The sequence below is a fragment of the Oryctolagus cuniculus genome, chromosome 6 (assembly GCF_964237555.1).
Source record: "Oryctolagus cuniculus chromosome 6, mOryCun1.1, whole genome shotgun sequence".
Lineage (NCBI taxonomy): Eukaryota > Metazoa > Chordata > Mammalia > Lagomorpha > Leporidae > Oryctolagus > Oryctolagus cuniculus.
Window position 1 is genome coordinate 125,042,582 of NC_091437.1, and position 13,343 is coordinate 125,055,924.

A 13,343-nucleotide genomic window follows, 5' to 3' on the forward strand; every position below is an offset into this window, starting at 1 on the left:
TTCCTGTAGGCAAAGAACTACACATGGAAAAGTAACATTGTATTTGGTAGAAGAAATGAGAATGCAAGTCTTGTCCCACTGTAAAAAGGTTAAGAAATGTCTTCTGAGAATAGTATGACAACTAGGAAAGATTTTTTTTTCCACACAAAGTTATAAAATCTTTGTGTTTAATAATCTTCCTATTATTCTCTTATTACCTACTTAATCTCCCTAGCGTCGTTATATTTCCTTCTTTTATGCGTTACAGTTTATATGACCTTCTACCTTTATCTCCCTTTTCCTTGGATCCTGGAAATTTGTCTGTTTCTAGCCTCACTGATCTCTCTTTTATTTCATTAATTTCTCATTTCTTTTTTTAATGTATTCTGCCTTTATTGTATTAAGACTTTCTTCTTTGCTATAACTTTTTAGACAATAAATTTCCCTTTACATGCCACTTTAACTGCATCCCATAACCTTTAATACATGATGTTTTATTTCTTAATTTTTAGTATTTCTGTTAACACTGAATGACTAATTTGGAAATGTGTTTTTCAGTTTCCAAATATGTCATTTTGTGAGTTCTTGGATTTAATAAAGTATCTAAGTTAGCTTCATTGTGCTCTAAGGACATGATGCTGACTCACTGAAATGGGTTGCAGGTGATGGGGAAGCCTAGCAAGTGGGGCCAGTATTGTGGTGCAGTGCCAGCACCCCTGTTCAGAGAGCTGGTTCAAGTCCTGGCTGCTCCACTTCTGATCCAGCTTCCTGCTAATGCACCTGTGTAAGATAGCCCATGGAGGGAGTTACTAGTACAATAGTAAGATTGACCAGGATGCAGTTTCTCTCTCCTAACTTCAGCCTGGCCCAGACCTGGCTGTGAATGGCCATTTACAGAGAGAACCAACAGATGATAAATCTGTCCATTTCCGGCTCTGTTGCTCTTCCTTTTAAGTAAATAATAAATCTTCAAGAAAAAAAATCAAGCCAAGTGGTTAGGGTTTTTGTTATTTTTATTTTCTGGCTTTTTAAAAAAAGATTATTTATTTATTACCTGATATGAGATGTGAGATTACCTGATATCAGATTAACCTGCTGTGCCACAATGCAGCCACAAGTGGTCAGTTTTGATTAATGCACCAGTGTGCTTGAGTTGTTGAATAATGTGTCATGTGAAAGTTCACATCATCAAGTGTACTAATAGGGTTTTTCAAATTTTCTGTATTTTTTTTAACTTGTCTTACCTATTTAGTCAATCCATTACTGAGAGAGGAAGGTTAAAATTTTTTACCACGTGGGGCTAGCATTATAGCTTAGCAGGTAATACTGCTTTGGGCAATGCTGGCATCCCATATGGGACCAGTAACTGTCCTGGGTGTTCCATTTCTGATCCAGATCCCTGCTAATGGCCTGGGCAAAGCAGTGGAAGATGGCCCAAGTATTTGGGCCCCCTCCCTGCCACCCATATGGAAAGACCCAAATGATGCTTCTAGCTCCTAACTGTAGCTTGACCCAGTGCTGTTGCAGCCATTTGGGGAATGAACCAGTAGATGGAAGATCTTTCTGTGTCTGTGTGTGTGTCTCTCTTTCTCTCTCTGTAGCTCTTTCAAAATAAATAAATCTTTAAAAAAAATTTTACCATGAATAATAAATTCAATTTCTGCCCCAGAAAGCTGTCAGTTTTCCTTGTATGTGTCTTGAGATGTTATTTTTACAAACAAATATGGGATTATTTAAATTCTAGATGCAATGAAACATCTATCTAGAGGTGTTAATGTATTTTTTTTAATTTTTACTGATTTTCATTTTATTTGAAAGGCAAAGAGACAGATCTCCAGTCTGTTTTTTCACTCTCCAAATGCTTGCAACAACTGGAGGTGAAGCCAGGAGTTTGCAACTCAATCTGGATCTCCCATGGGTGGCAGGGACACAAGTTCCTGATGCTTTCTGTAATACCCATCAACAGGAAATTGGATTGGAAGCAGAGAAGCCAGGACTTGAACCAGGCATACCAGTGTGGGATATGGGCATCCCAAACAGTAACACCACCACTGTGCCAAATGCCTGCCTCAACTGTATTTTTAAATAGTTAAAAGTCCATGGTGGCTAGTATCAGTATAACTACTTCAGCTTTCTTTTGGCAGGTGTTTTTGTGGTATTTATTTTTCCATTCATTGACAGTCTTCCTGTAGTCTCAAGGTTTTTATATGTCTCTTAAAAAAGCAGTATATAATTGTGATTTATTAAATGTGGTCTGTAGCTTTAACTTTTTAACTGGAAAGTATAACTCATTTATACTTAATTGACTCTTTATATTTGGACTATTTGTGTCTTCCTGATAATATGCTTTCTCTTTGTCCAACATTGATTTTCTTTCCTTCTAATTTTTACTTTCCTTACTCGCAAATTCCGTTTCCCATGTCTGTTATCTTAAAAGATCATCTAACTCTTTTGACATGTCTACATGTGTCCAGAGCTAATCAGTAGCTTTTCCTTCCTCCTCAAAAGTATGCAGACCCTTTCAATATTTTGGTTCAAATTACTTGGTCCCCTAATTCATATTCTATTATTGTCTAGTATCTTATTTTGAGCCTGTTTTCTTCTTACAGTTTATAGATCATTTTTACTACTGATTTGAAGATATTTGTTTAGGATTTCCAGTTTCTTCCTTGCCATTACTTCTCTGGAATTTTTGGGTGCCTGGATCTGAGAGTTGAACTCTTCAACAGTTGTTGACTAACTCTCGGGTATTCTCTTCACGTATTGCCTCCCCCACATTCTCTGTGTTATCTGCCTCAAACACCAATTGAGTGGTTTCTATAATTCCTCCTTCTTTTCTCCATGTATCTTGATACTCTTTTGTTCACAAGATTTATATATCTTTTTGGATTACATTATGTATTTCTTTGCATCTTCTTTCAGTTCACTATCACTTCATTTGGATTTAATCTGCTTGAGTTTTTTGTGTTTTTCTTTTAAAGATTTACCTATTTTATTTGAAAGGCAGAGTTACAGAGAGGCTGAGAGAGAGAGAGAGAGAGAGAGAGGTCTTCCATCCTCCAGTTCACTCCCCAGATGGCCATAATGGCTGGTGCTGAACCAATCGAAAGCCAGGAGCTTCCTCCAGGTCTCCCACAAGGATGCAGGGACCCAAGGACTTAGGACATCTTCCACTGTTTTCCCAGGCCATAGCAGGGAGCTGGATTGTAAGTTGAGCGGTGGGGATTTGAACCAGTGCACATATGGGATGCTAGCACTGCAGGCGGGGGCTTTACCCACTATACCACAGCACCAGCCCCTTGAGTTTTAAATTTAAGTAATTCCCTTTTAATTTGTAGTTCTACATGGTTCTAATTAAAAACTTAATCTCTGCTCATATTTTGAAGACTTTTTTTGCTTTTTTACTTTATGTTTCATGTCTACTAATCCCCTTTTTAAAAGTCTTTGGGCACTGTTTCTTCTGCATATAGTTTCTGCTGGTCTCACTCAAGTTACCTTATTATCGTGTGTGAATTTTAAATTTTGTATGTGATGTTCGGTTGGAATCTGATCTGTGGAAATTCTTTGAATTGAAATTGAGCTCATACCAAGAGACTTTTCTTTCTCTTTTGTCTTTGCCATCTGGCAGCACAATTTACCTGGAGCTAGCCTTCCCAGATTGAAATTGTTTTCATACCACACGTTGAGACTCACATGCCCAAGTGCTAGCTTGACATTGCAGAATCTTGGAGGGTTGTTTTTGGTTTTTGGTTTTTGCATCTTCACCTGCAGCTGATGTTAAGATGGTTAGTTATTAAGTTTAACAAAATACTTACAGATTCCCAACAACCTTATCTATACATATATGTAAGTTCTTTGGGTCTTTTACCCAATTTCCTTCAACGATGACTTTTTGTATAACATTAGTACAAGATCAACAACAGAAGATTTCCATCAATACAGTATACAACTGTATTCTGATTTCACCACTTTTAATGTACCTATTCATGTTTAGGTATGTATTACTATATACAGTTTTGTTGCATGTGTAGATTTATGCAACCACCATCTCAGTCAAGATACAGAGCTATTTCATCACCATAAGACTCCCTAGAAGGGCTGTTTGTAAATCACCCACTCATTCCTGGTGACCCAAGTTTATGTGCAGGAGCTCCTAGGAAGTAGATTCATCACTTGCACAAGCCCCAAGTTTCATCTCTTCTGCAGTTACCGGGCCAGAAAATCAGTGTATGTATGCAGAAACCCTGTGGGTGAAAGCTGATTGTGGCAAGTGTTTATTTATCCAGGTTCCTGGTCCTACTTTGGGGGTCTTTGCAGGTTCTGTTGCTTGGTGTCATCCCTAAAATTGTTTTAAAATAATGCTTAAGTTGTTCTTCAAGAATTACAGTTGTCTCAGGAGGCTCATTCAGAGTTTTTAATCTGCCATATTTAGAAGCAGGAGACACTGGAAGTGTTAAATATGCACTCCTGTGTTTATAGTTGTCATTGTAAATTCCTTGGTAATTACAGAAGTGGACTTCTTTTATCTTGGTGCCTGTGTATCTCCTCTAATCATTTGGCGATTTTACTAACTCAAAATAAAGTAATATATTTCAAGAGTGGTCATAAAACTTATAATTTGCCTCTTTAAATACTTCAATTTTTAATCACGTATTTTGCTTCTCCCCATAATCAGTTAATGTTAAAATAACTAATGCATGCAGAGGTTAAATAGTTTCTCCACATTCATGATCGTTGGCAAAGTGGGTGATCAAAGCTCACATGAATTGAGTACTTGTCCTGTACTCTACAACTCAGATTTGGTTGGTTTTGTAACTAACTATTAAGTTGAATGCATAAACTCAAATATTATTGATTGCTTTGAATTCTCAAATCAGGTGAAATATCAAATATATGATTTAATTTTAAAAGCAAACAGAAAATGCAAAATCCCCAAACTGGATCCTTAGGGAGTTTGAAAATTAGCATGTTGAGAGAAAATTAGCATGTTTAGAAGTATCTGGCTATCTTAGTATACAAACTGTTTTTGCATAGGGAAGAAGAACCTGTTGGAAATCATGTTTTCAACAGATGGGTGATTGGAAGAATATAGTTTAAATTAAGCCAAGACAAAAATACAGGGAATTTTAAGCCTAAGTGAAGTGGGAAAATGCTGATGAAATTCAATGTTTTGTGCTTGTAATCTTGTGATTGTACAGTTTCTCTATGTGCCAAGGGAAATAGAAACACTGATGTTAGTGCTGGGCTGATTTGGTTTGTCTTTCCAAACATTCTAGATTTCTCTGGTTTGCATTGCCAAACTTCTTTTTCCTTCCTTCAAAGGGATTCTTGAAATACTTTAGTTCACTTTAAAATATGTTTAGGAAGTGTATTTAAAATGTAAAGAGCTCTGGCTGTTTTAAAATAAGTAAATATAACTTTTATATAGGGAGTAATAGTCTCGGGAAATAAGCTAAGCTGTTAGCCAGCCATGATATTTGCCGAATGTCACAGTTTATAATGGACCGGAAGCAAAATTTTACTGTTTCAAGACTGTGATGTGCACAGATATGCTAACCACTTAAGACATGGAAAGATTTGTGTCAGGTTTTATCATTGAATTCAACAGCACTTACTGATTGCTAGATAGAATAGGTAGTTCCTGACTTCAAGAAATTTATAGTATATTGGGGAAGGTTGACAAATTGTTGTGCTACTGTTGTACTTATCAGTATAGAGAGACCCTAAGAACACATGTTTGGGAGGGAGAGAGTTAAGAGAAGGGTTCATCAGAAAAGGCTTCATTGAAGAAGCTGTACCTGAGCTGGGCCTTTTATGGTTTAGCAGAATTCCACCAATATTCAAATGAAACTAGAACATTCTACCACAGAGAAACTCTCAAAATGCCACTGCTTCCTATCCTCAGCCTCATTCATCCCTTTTCTCTTTACTGTTATTGGAACAAATTAAGAAAGGGCTCAGGGCTCAATATGAGCCCTATTTCTAATGTGTTTCTTGGATTTATGTAAAATTTGAGGTCAGCTTTTATTCATGTCCATTTCTAAACTGCATTTTCTCCTAAGGTAGAAAGGGAAAAAGAAAACCATGTTTCACATTTACTTTAGGAATCATAGCATTCATCCTTCTCAGTTTCTCGGGCTCCTGCCATGTCTATTGACCCATGCCTATTTGTTTTCCTGTGTCCTGTTGGCCACTCCCTCCGGCATCTTGCTGCCTGAGATGCCTGTTCATTGAATTCCAGTCCCTTTCTGCTCCTTTTTTCACTTGAATTTATTAACTTCAGGACTTCTCCATTCATATATTTATCACTTTGAGCCTGAGTAGTCATTCACTGTCCATCATCCTTTACTTAGTTCCTAGATGTATTTGATCTGACTTGCTTACTGCTTACTTAAGTACTTCTTAAGTAAGTACTCGTTACTTACCCATTGAGTTAGTGACTTAAACAGATTCTTAACTTTTTTTGTACTATTCACACTAACACCTAATACCCCTACCACCACCACTGCATGATTAGTTGGATTAGTGGTCAATTGATGCCCTGAATGTTTTTTGTAAAGATTTATTTATTGGGGCCTGCGCTATGGCATAGCAAGTAAGGCCACTGCCTGCGGTGCTAGCATCCCACATGGGTGCCAGTTCTAGTCCCGGCTGCTCCACTTCCAATCCAGCTCTCTGCTATGGCCTGGGAAAGCAGTAGAAGATGGCCAAAGTCCTTAGGCCCCTGCACCTGCGTGGGAGTCCCGGAGGAGCCTCCTGCCTCCTGGCTTCGGATCGGCACAGCTGGCCGTTGCAGCCAGTTGGGGAGTCAACCAGCGGATGGAAGACCTCTCTCCTTCTCTCTCTGTGTAGCTCTTTAAAATAAACAGATAAATATTTTTAAAAAAGATTTATTTGAAAGGCAAAATTACAGAGAGAGAATCTTCCTGGTTCAAGGCTGGGCAAGGCCAAAGCCAGGAGCCTGGAACTCCATTCAAGTCTCCTATATCAGTGGTAGGGGCCCAACTGCATTGGAACCAGCAGCCATATGGAATGCTAGCATCACAGGTGGCAGCCTAACCCATTGCACCACAACATTGGCCCCTAAAATACTGGATTTAATTGTATTTTTGGTAATGTCTACAACTGAAGCTTTTTTCATTATCTCTAAAGTAAAACTGTTTTTATCCTCTATGTTAAATGTCAACTTTTCAGCTAATGAAAGCTTTCTTAAGAGCTAAATATTATTTCATTTTGCTCATTCATTTTGAAGTTTTTTTAAACTAGCAAAATTTAATGTAAGAAAAAAATCCCAAACTCAGACAAAGCTAAAGCTTGTCTGGCGTCTGAACATGATTTTTCCTACCTGTACCATATGCCTTGCTATTTCACTCTAAAACCTTCATGAAAAAATTTAAACATTTACTTCTTTTAATTTAGCTTTATGCTGCAGATAATTTATTCATTTGCTGAGCATAGGGCTCAATAAGATCAAAGTCAAATATGCCAACTCTGTATGGGCAGTAAACCTCCTGGGATTCTGTAGCAGTGATTCTCACAGCCTTCTCAACAATTCAGTCTAAGTGACAGGTGTTATATAAAGGCCCATAGAAGGGAGAGGGGCAGCGAGACAGATATAAAAAGCCCCATCACCTTTCCCAGCAGAAGGTGGATGATTACCATTGGGAAAGGTTTTGAGGAAAACAAACTAACAAAAAATGCGAGAAATACTAAATTTTAATACTAGTTTTATCATATATTAGCTTTGTAACTTTGGCTATTTAAAAACTTCTCTGAATTGCTTTGTCTTTGGTAAAAATGGAGATAATAGAATATTACAATACACCAAGAACTGAACTTGACGCTTAGAGAAAGAGGAATAATGCGATAAATCATGATGGAGTAGATTATTGCTAAGTGGTAAGTTTGAGATACATTTTCAACTCCTAATTTGTGGTAACAGTCTAATACTAGTCTCGGAGACGTGATTAACCCAGTGTACTCGCCAGTTTCACCTGTAATCCAAAGAATTAATAATGGTACTATATGCGTGAACACAATAAAATACTGAGTTCGTCTATTTAATCTCCTTATTTATTCACTGCCTTTACAGAAGAGCCTTGAATTTAGGAATTCTTCGAGATCCTGGGTCAGAAATTGAAGACAGACAATATCAAATAGATCTGCAGTGCATCAATATTGGTACTGCACAGTGGGATCAACTGAAACCAGAGAAGGAAAGTGGAACAGGAGGGGCACTACCAGAAAGTGAAAGGAACTCCCAGAATCCAGCCCTCGAGTGGAATATGGCCAGCAGGTGGGGAATGACTGAGAAACTTTCTAATATTTTAGTGCCGTAAGAACAAGTGGTGATTTAATCTTTACCATGTCTGACTTAAGTGTCTTGATATTGTTTCTGCTTTTCATTACAAACATAAAATATATTTTATAATTGTAGCTGATGATTTTGCTTGGAATCCTTCTAGTCCTACCACTGTTATACTGTAATTATTACAAATTTAGGACTATGTCAGTATTTAATTTTTTTAAAGCTTGCTATTTGATGAAAAGATCCACTTCAGGCTAAAGGTTACATTCATATTTTGTCTAGAAACCCATTGTGTTCAGGGCTATCTATTTATTTATTTTTAATATTTATTTATTTGAAAGAGTTACACAGAGAGAGGAGAGCCAGAGAGAGAGAGGGAGAGAGGTCTTCTATCCGCTGGGTCACTCCCCAATTGGCCACAACTGCCGGAGTTGCACCAACCCGAAGCCAGGAGCCAGGAGCTTACTCCAGATCTCTCACGCGGGTGCAGGGGCCCAAGGACTTGGGGCATCTTCTGCTGCATTCCCAGGCCATAGCAGAGAGCTGGATCAGAAGTGGAGCAGCTGGGTCTTGAACCGGCACCCAGATGGGATGACAGTGCTTCAGGCCAAGGTGTTAACCTGCTGTGCCACAGTGCCAGCCCCAGCTATTTATTTTTTAACCTGTTTTCTGCTTCTGATTATAAAAGGAGAAAAGTAACAATTACAGTGTGAATGTATGTGTTAGAGTAGGGGAGCAAACAAGATTATCTGGCTTTGGGTTTTTGCCTTCCACTTTAACTGAAACTAGCTATGTTCACAGAGAACATTTTTTGTCTTTAAAGCTTTATTTATTTGAAAGGCAGAGTGATAAAAAAAGAGATATCTTCCAAACACTAGTTCACTCCCCAGATGCCCTGCAATAGCCAAGGCTGGAAGAGGCTGAAGCCAGTCTTCATTCAAGTCTCCCACATGGGTGGCAGGGGCCCAGTGACCTCAGCACTACCACTGCCTCCCAGGCTTACTAGCAGGAGGCTGGATCTGAAGCATGAGAGTAGCCAGATTTGAATCGGGCACTCCCACATGGGATGCAGGCATCCTCGTGTTGGTTTAACCTGCTATGCTGTAACACCTATCCCCATGGAGAACATTTTTACAGGAACTAGTTCTGAATGTGAGCTGCTAAGATTTGTAGAGGGACAGTTGTTTGGCACAGTGGTTAAGATGCTGCTGGCATCCTGGTGTAGGAGTGTCTGAGTTTGGGTCCTGGCTGTGCTTCCCATTCCGACTTCTGCTAATGCGTACCCTGGGAGACAGCAGAGAGTGATTCCAGTACCTGGATCCCTACCAACCATGTGGGAAACCTAGATTGAGTTCCTAGCTCTTGAGTCAGCCTGGCCAAACTCCAGCTGTCATGAGTATTTGGGGAATGAACCAGTGAATGAAAGGTCTGTCTCTTTCTTTACCTTTCAAATAAATAAAAATATTTTTTAAAATTTTATTTAAGGTTACAGATTTCATGTATTTAAATAAAAGGCTTATAGAGAGCCACTGCTATCTTACCTAGGCTGTTACTGGTTCTCATCAGACTGACAGGTAGCAATGTTTGATACAAAGGCGGTACTAGGAGACCAGCATTGCAGGACAGCAGGTTGAGCTTGCAATGTTGGCATCCATATTGGAGTGCCAATTTGAGTCTTGGCTACTTCACTTCTGATCCAGCTGCCTGCTAATGCACTTAGGAAAGCAACAGAAGCTACCCCAAGTACATGGGCCCCTGCCACCCATGTGCGAGACTAAGATGGAGTTCCTGGCTCCTGGCTTCAGCCTGGTACAGCCTTGGCTTTTGAGGCCATTTGGAAAGTGAGGCAAACAGATGAAAGATCTTTTTCTCTCTCTGCCTCTTGCTCTCTCTCTGTTGCTCTACCTTTCAAATAAATGTCTTTAAAAAAAAAAGAAAGAAAATAGTAGGCATTAAAGCTGCTTTATACTATAAAACTAGAAATCTTTATGATTTTAAGAAGGTGTTTGTTATTGTTCATCTGTTTTTCTACTTATAAGAAGGAATCAGTGTCATCTGTTGCTTTGTGATTGAATTTCTTTACGGCACTTTGTGTAGACTTTGTTGTATGGCTTTTTTAAAATACTTTGATTGCTTTGATACTGTTTCTTCAGCACTGAGCTGTATTTGTTCATGTTATGGCAATAATAATAACCACAACATTAATAATGGATTATAAAGTGTTTTTACTCTATATAACCTATCTAAATTTTCACAATGCTATGAGTTAAGAACTACTGTTTTCCCTGATTATAGATGAAGAAATAGAAGCCTAATCACAGTAAGCAATTTGCCTAAAACCAAATAGTGAGATGTAGTTGTTCTCCTGTGCATGGTTTGCAAAGTTATTCCTCATAGATTTTTGTGATGATTTTGCCTGGAACTCTCATAAGTCACCCTTTTCAATTGCTTATCATTCATCTCATCTCTGATTAGATAAGATGTTGTCTAAGAGATTTTCTCTGAGCCAAACACAAAACATAGCTATGTACCCATTGTTTTTGTTCTTGTCATATATGTATATGTATTACTTATACATATAATACTTATATGTATTTTTGTGTAATTATATTTTCTGGATCCTGAGGACAAAGATCATCACCTCCTGTTAATTTTTTCTGTAGCACATAAGCACTGCCACAACATAAAATGTATTACTGAAAGGGTTAATAACAAGACTATATGAAGAACTCCAGCCAATATTAAAAAAACACACAAATAATCCAATTAAAAGTGGGCAATGGAAGTAAACAGACATTTTTTCAAAGGAAGACGTATAAATGGCCAAAAAGATACTTGAAAAAAAATGTTTAAAATCACTAATCACCAGGGAAATGCAAATCAAAACCACCATAAGATACTACCTCACTCTAGTTATTTGGTCTGTTATGAATAAAAATCAAAAAATAACAGGGACTGATGAGGATGTGGAGGAAATGAGATATTTGCACACTGCTGGGAATTTAAATTAGTAGAGCCATTGTGGAAAACACTATGATGCTGCCTCAGAAAAACAAAATACAGCTACTGTATGATCCATCAGTCCCACTACTGAGTATAACATTGTACTTCCAACAGTTCATGAAAAAATAGAGTTAGGTGGCAGATATTTGGCACAGCAGTTATGTCACCACTTGGATGCCCACATCCTTTGCGGAAGTGCCTGTTTAAAGTCCCAACTCTGCTTCTGATCCAGCCTTCCAGAAGGCAACAGGTGACAACTCAAGTGCATGGGTCCATGCCACCCACATGGGAGACCCAGATTTACTTCAAAGCTTCTGGCTTTGCCTTGGCCCAGCCCTGACTCTTGCAGGCATCCTTCCCTCTCCCTCTTTCTTTTTTTGCCTTTAAAATAAATAAAATAAATTTTAGAAAGGAAAATTGAAACTAGAAGAAAAGTTTATTATGGTACAAATTTGTGAAACCCATTCATAGTTTTTTCATAATACCATCTTTAATGAACTATCTGAAAATCCTTCATATGCATGGATTTCAAATTTTTGTACCAAAATAAACACACTTTAAATTTAATTTTCCATGAATTTTCTGTAGTACTCTCATATGTCCAAAAGGAATTAAAGAATTCTGTCAGAGACATCTGCATTTCTGTGTTTATTGTAACACTTTTCACAATAGCCAAGAAATGGAAATAACCTAAGTGTATGTGGTGCATTATGCGCAAGTGAATGCTACTTAGCCATTTGGACTTCTTGTCATTTATAACAGTGTGGTTAGAACAAGTGTTGCATGATTATATTTATATGTGGAATCTGAAAACATTAATCTCACTGAAATTGAGATTGGAATGGTGATTTCCAGAGGCTGGCAGAGTAGGGAAGAGGAATGAATGAAGAAAGGTTTACTAATGGATACTAAATTATAGTTAGATAGTAATATGAGGTACTGATTGGTATTATAGCACACAGTAGAATGACTGTTAAAAAAAGTAATGTACTATGTAGTTTTCAGAAAAAAAACCAGAAGATTTTGAATGTTTTACCCTAAAGAAATCATAAATGTTGAATTTGAAAATTATACAATGTTTATATGTATTGAAACATCACATAGCACCCATACAAACATGTCCCGTTTTATGTGTCAGATAACAAAGTAAACAATAAAAACAAATAAAATGTATTATTGTAGTCTTTCACGGACAAGTGATTGAATCTGCCTCTGAGGAGGAGTGTAAATTTGAGTAAAGAAGTAGGCACAGCCTGGCAAGGTGAATTTCAGCAGAGGGTTGCAATTAGCGAGCCTTTGTTGGGCAGTGTCCCAGTAGCTAGGGAATGAGTGTTCTCTCATCCTGGAGGGATCATCTGGGTGGCACACTACAACATGCACTACACCAGTCCTCTTCTTTAAGTGTTAGATAATCAACCAACAGCAGCCTCCTCATTCCTCCACTTCACTCAGTTTGCCAGCTTTTTTAAAACCACAGCTTTGATCATCAGCAAAGAAGATCAGCCTTGTTTTTTTGTTTTGTTTTGTTTTGTTTTTGTTTTTGACAGGCAGAGTGGACAGTGAGAGAGAGAGAGACAGAGAGAAAGGTCTTCCTTTGCCATTGGTTCACCCTCCAATGGCCGCCGCAGCCAGTGCACTGCGGCCGGCGCACCACGCTGATCCAAAGGCAGGAGCCAGGTGCTTCTCCTGGTCTCCCATGTGGGTGCAGGGCCCAAGCACTTGGGCCATCCTCCACTGCACTCCCGGGCCACAGCAGAGAGCTGGCCTGGAAGAGGGGCAACCGGGACAGAATCCGGCGCCCCGACTGGGACTAGAACCCGGTGTGCCAGCTCCACAAGGCGGAGGATTAGCCTATTGAGCCGTGGCGCCAGCCCTCCACTTCATTCTTGTACGTGGGGATATCCAGTTATCCTAGCATCCTTTATTGAAGAGACTACTCTCCATGTGCATGGTCTTGTCGGCCATGTCAGACAGTTACAAACTCTTGAATGTCCAAGCTATGATATTGTAGGTCATTTACACTAAATAAATAGAGTAACTTTTAATAGGTTCC

At 38.5% G+C, this 13,343-nt stretch overlaps 1 protein-coding gene across 14 annotated transcripts in view; it reads left to right on the top strand.

Moving 5' to 3' along the window:
* The window catches only part of VPS13B (vacuolar protein sorting 13 homolog B), a 778,478-nt gene that overhangs the window by 471,542 nt on the left and 293,593 nt on the right, over window positions 1-13,343 (top strand). For all 14 annotated transcript variants that reach the window (XR_011389260.1, XR_011389259.1, XM_051844655.2 and 11 more), the window contains one exon: window positions 8,072-8,275. Coding sequence is in view for 12 of the 14 variants with exons in the window: in XM_051844655.2 (XP_051700615.2) it covers window positions 8,072-8,275 (204 nt within the window). In the remaining 2 variants the exon portion in view is untranslated. The remainder of the gene's footprint in view (window positions 1-8,071; window positions 8,276-13,343) is intronic.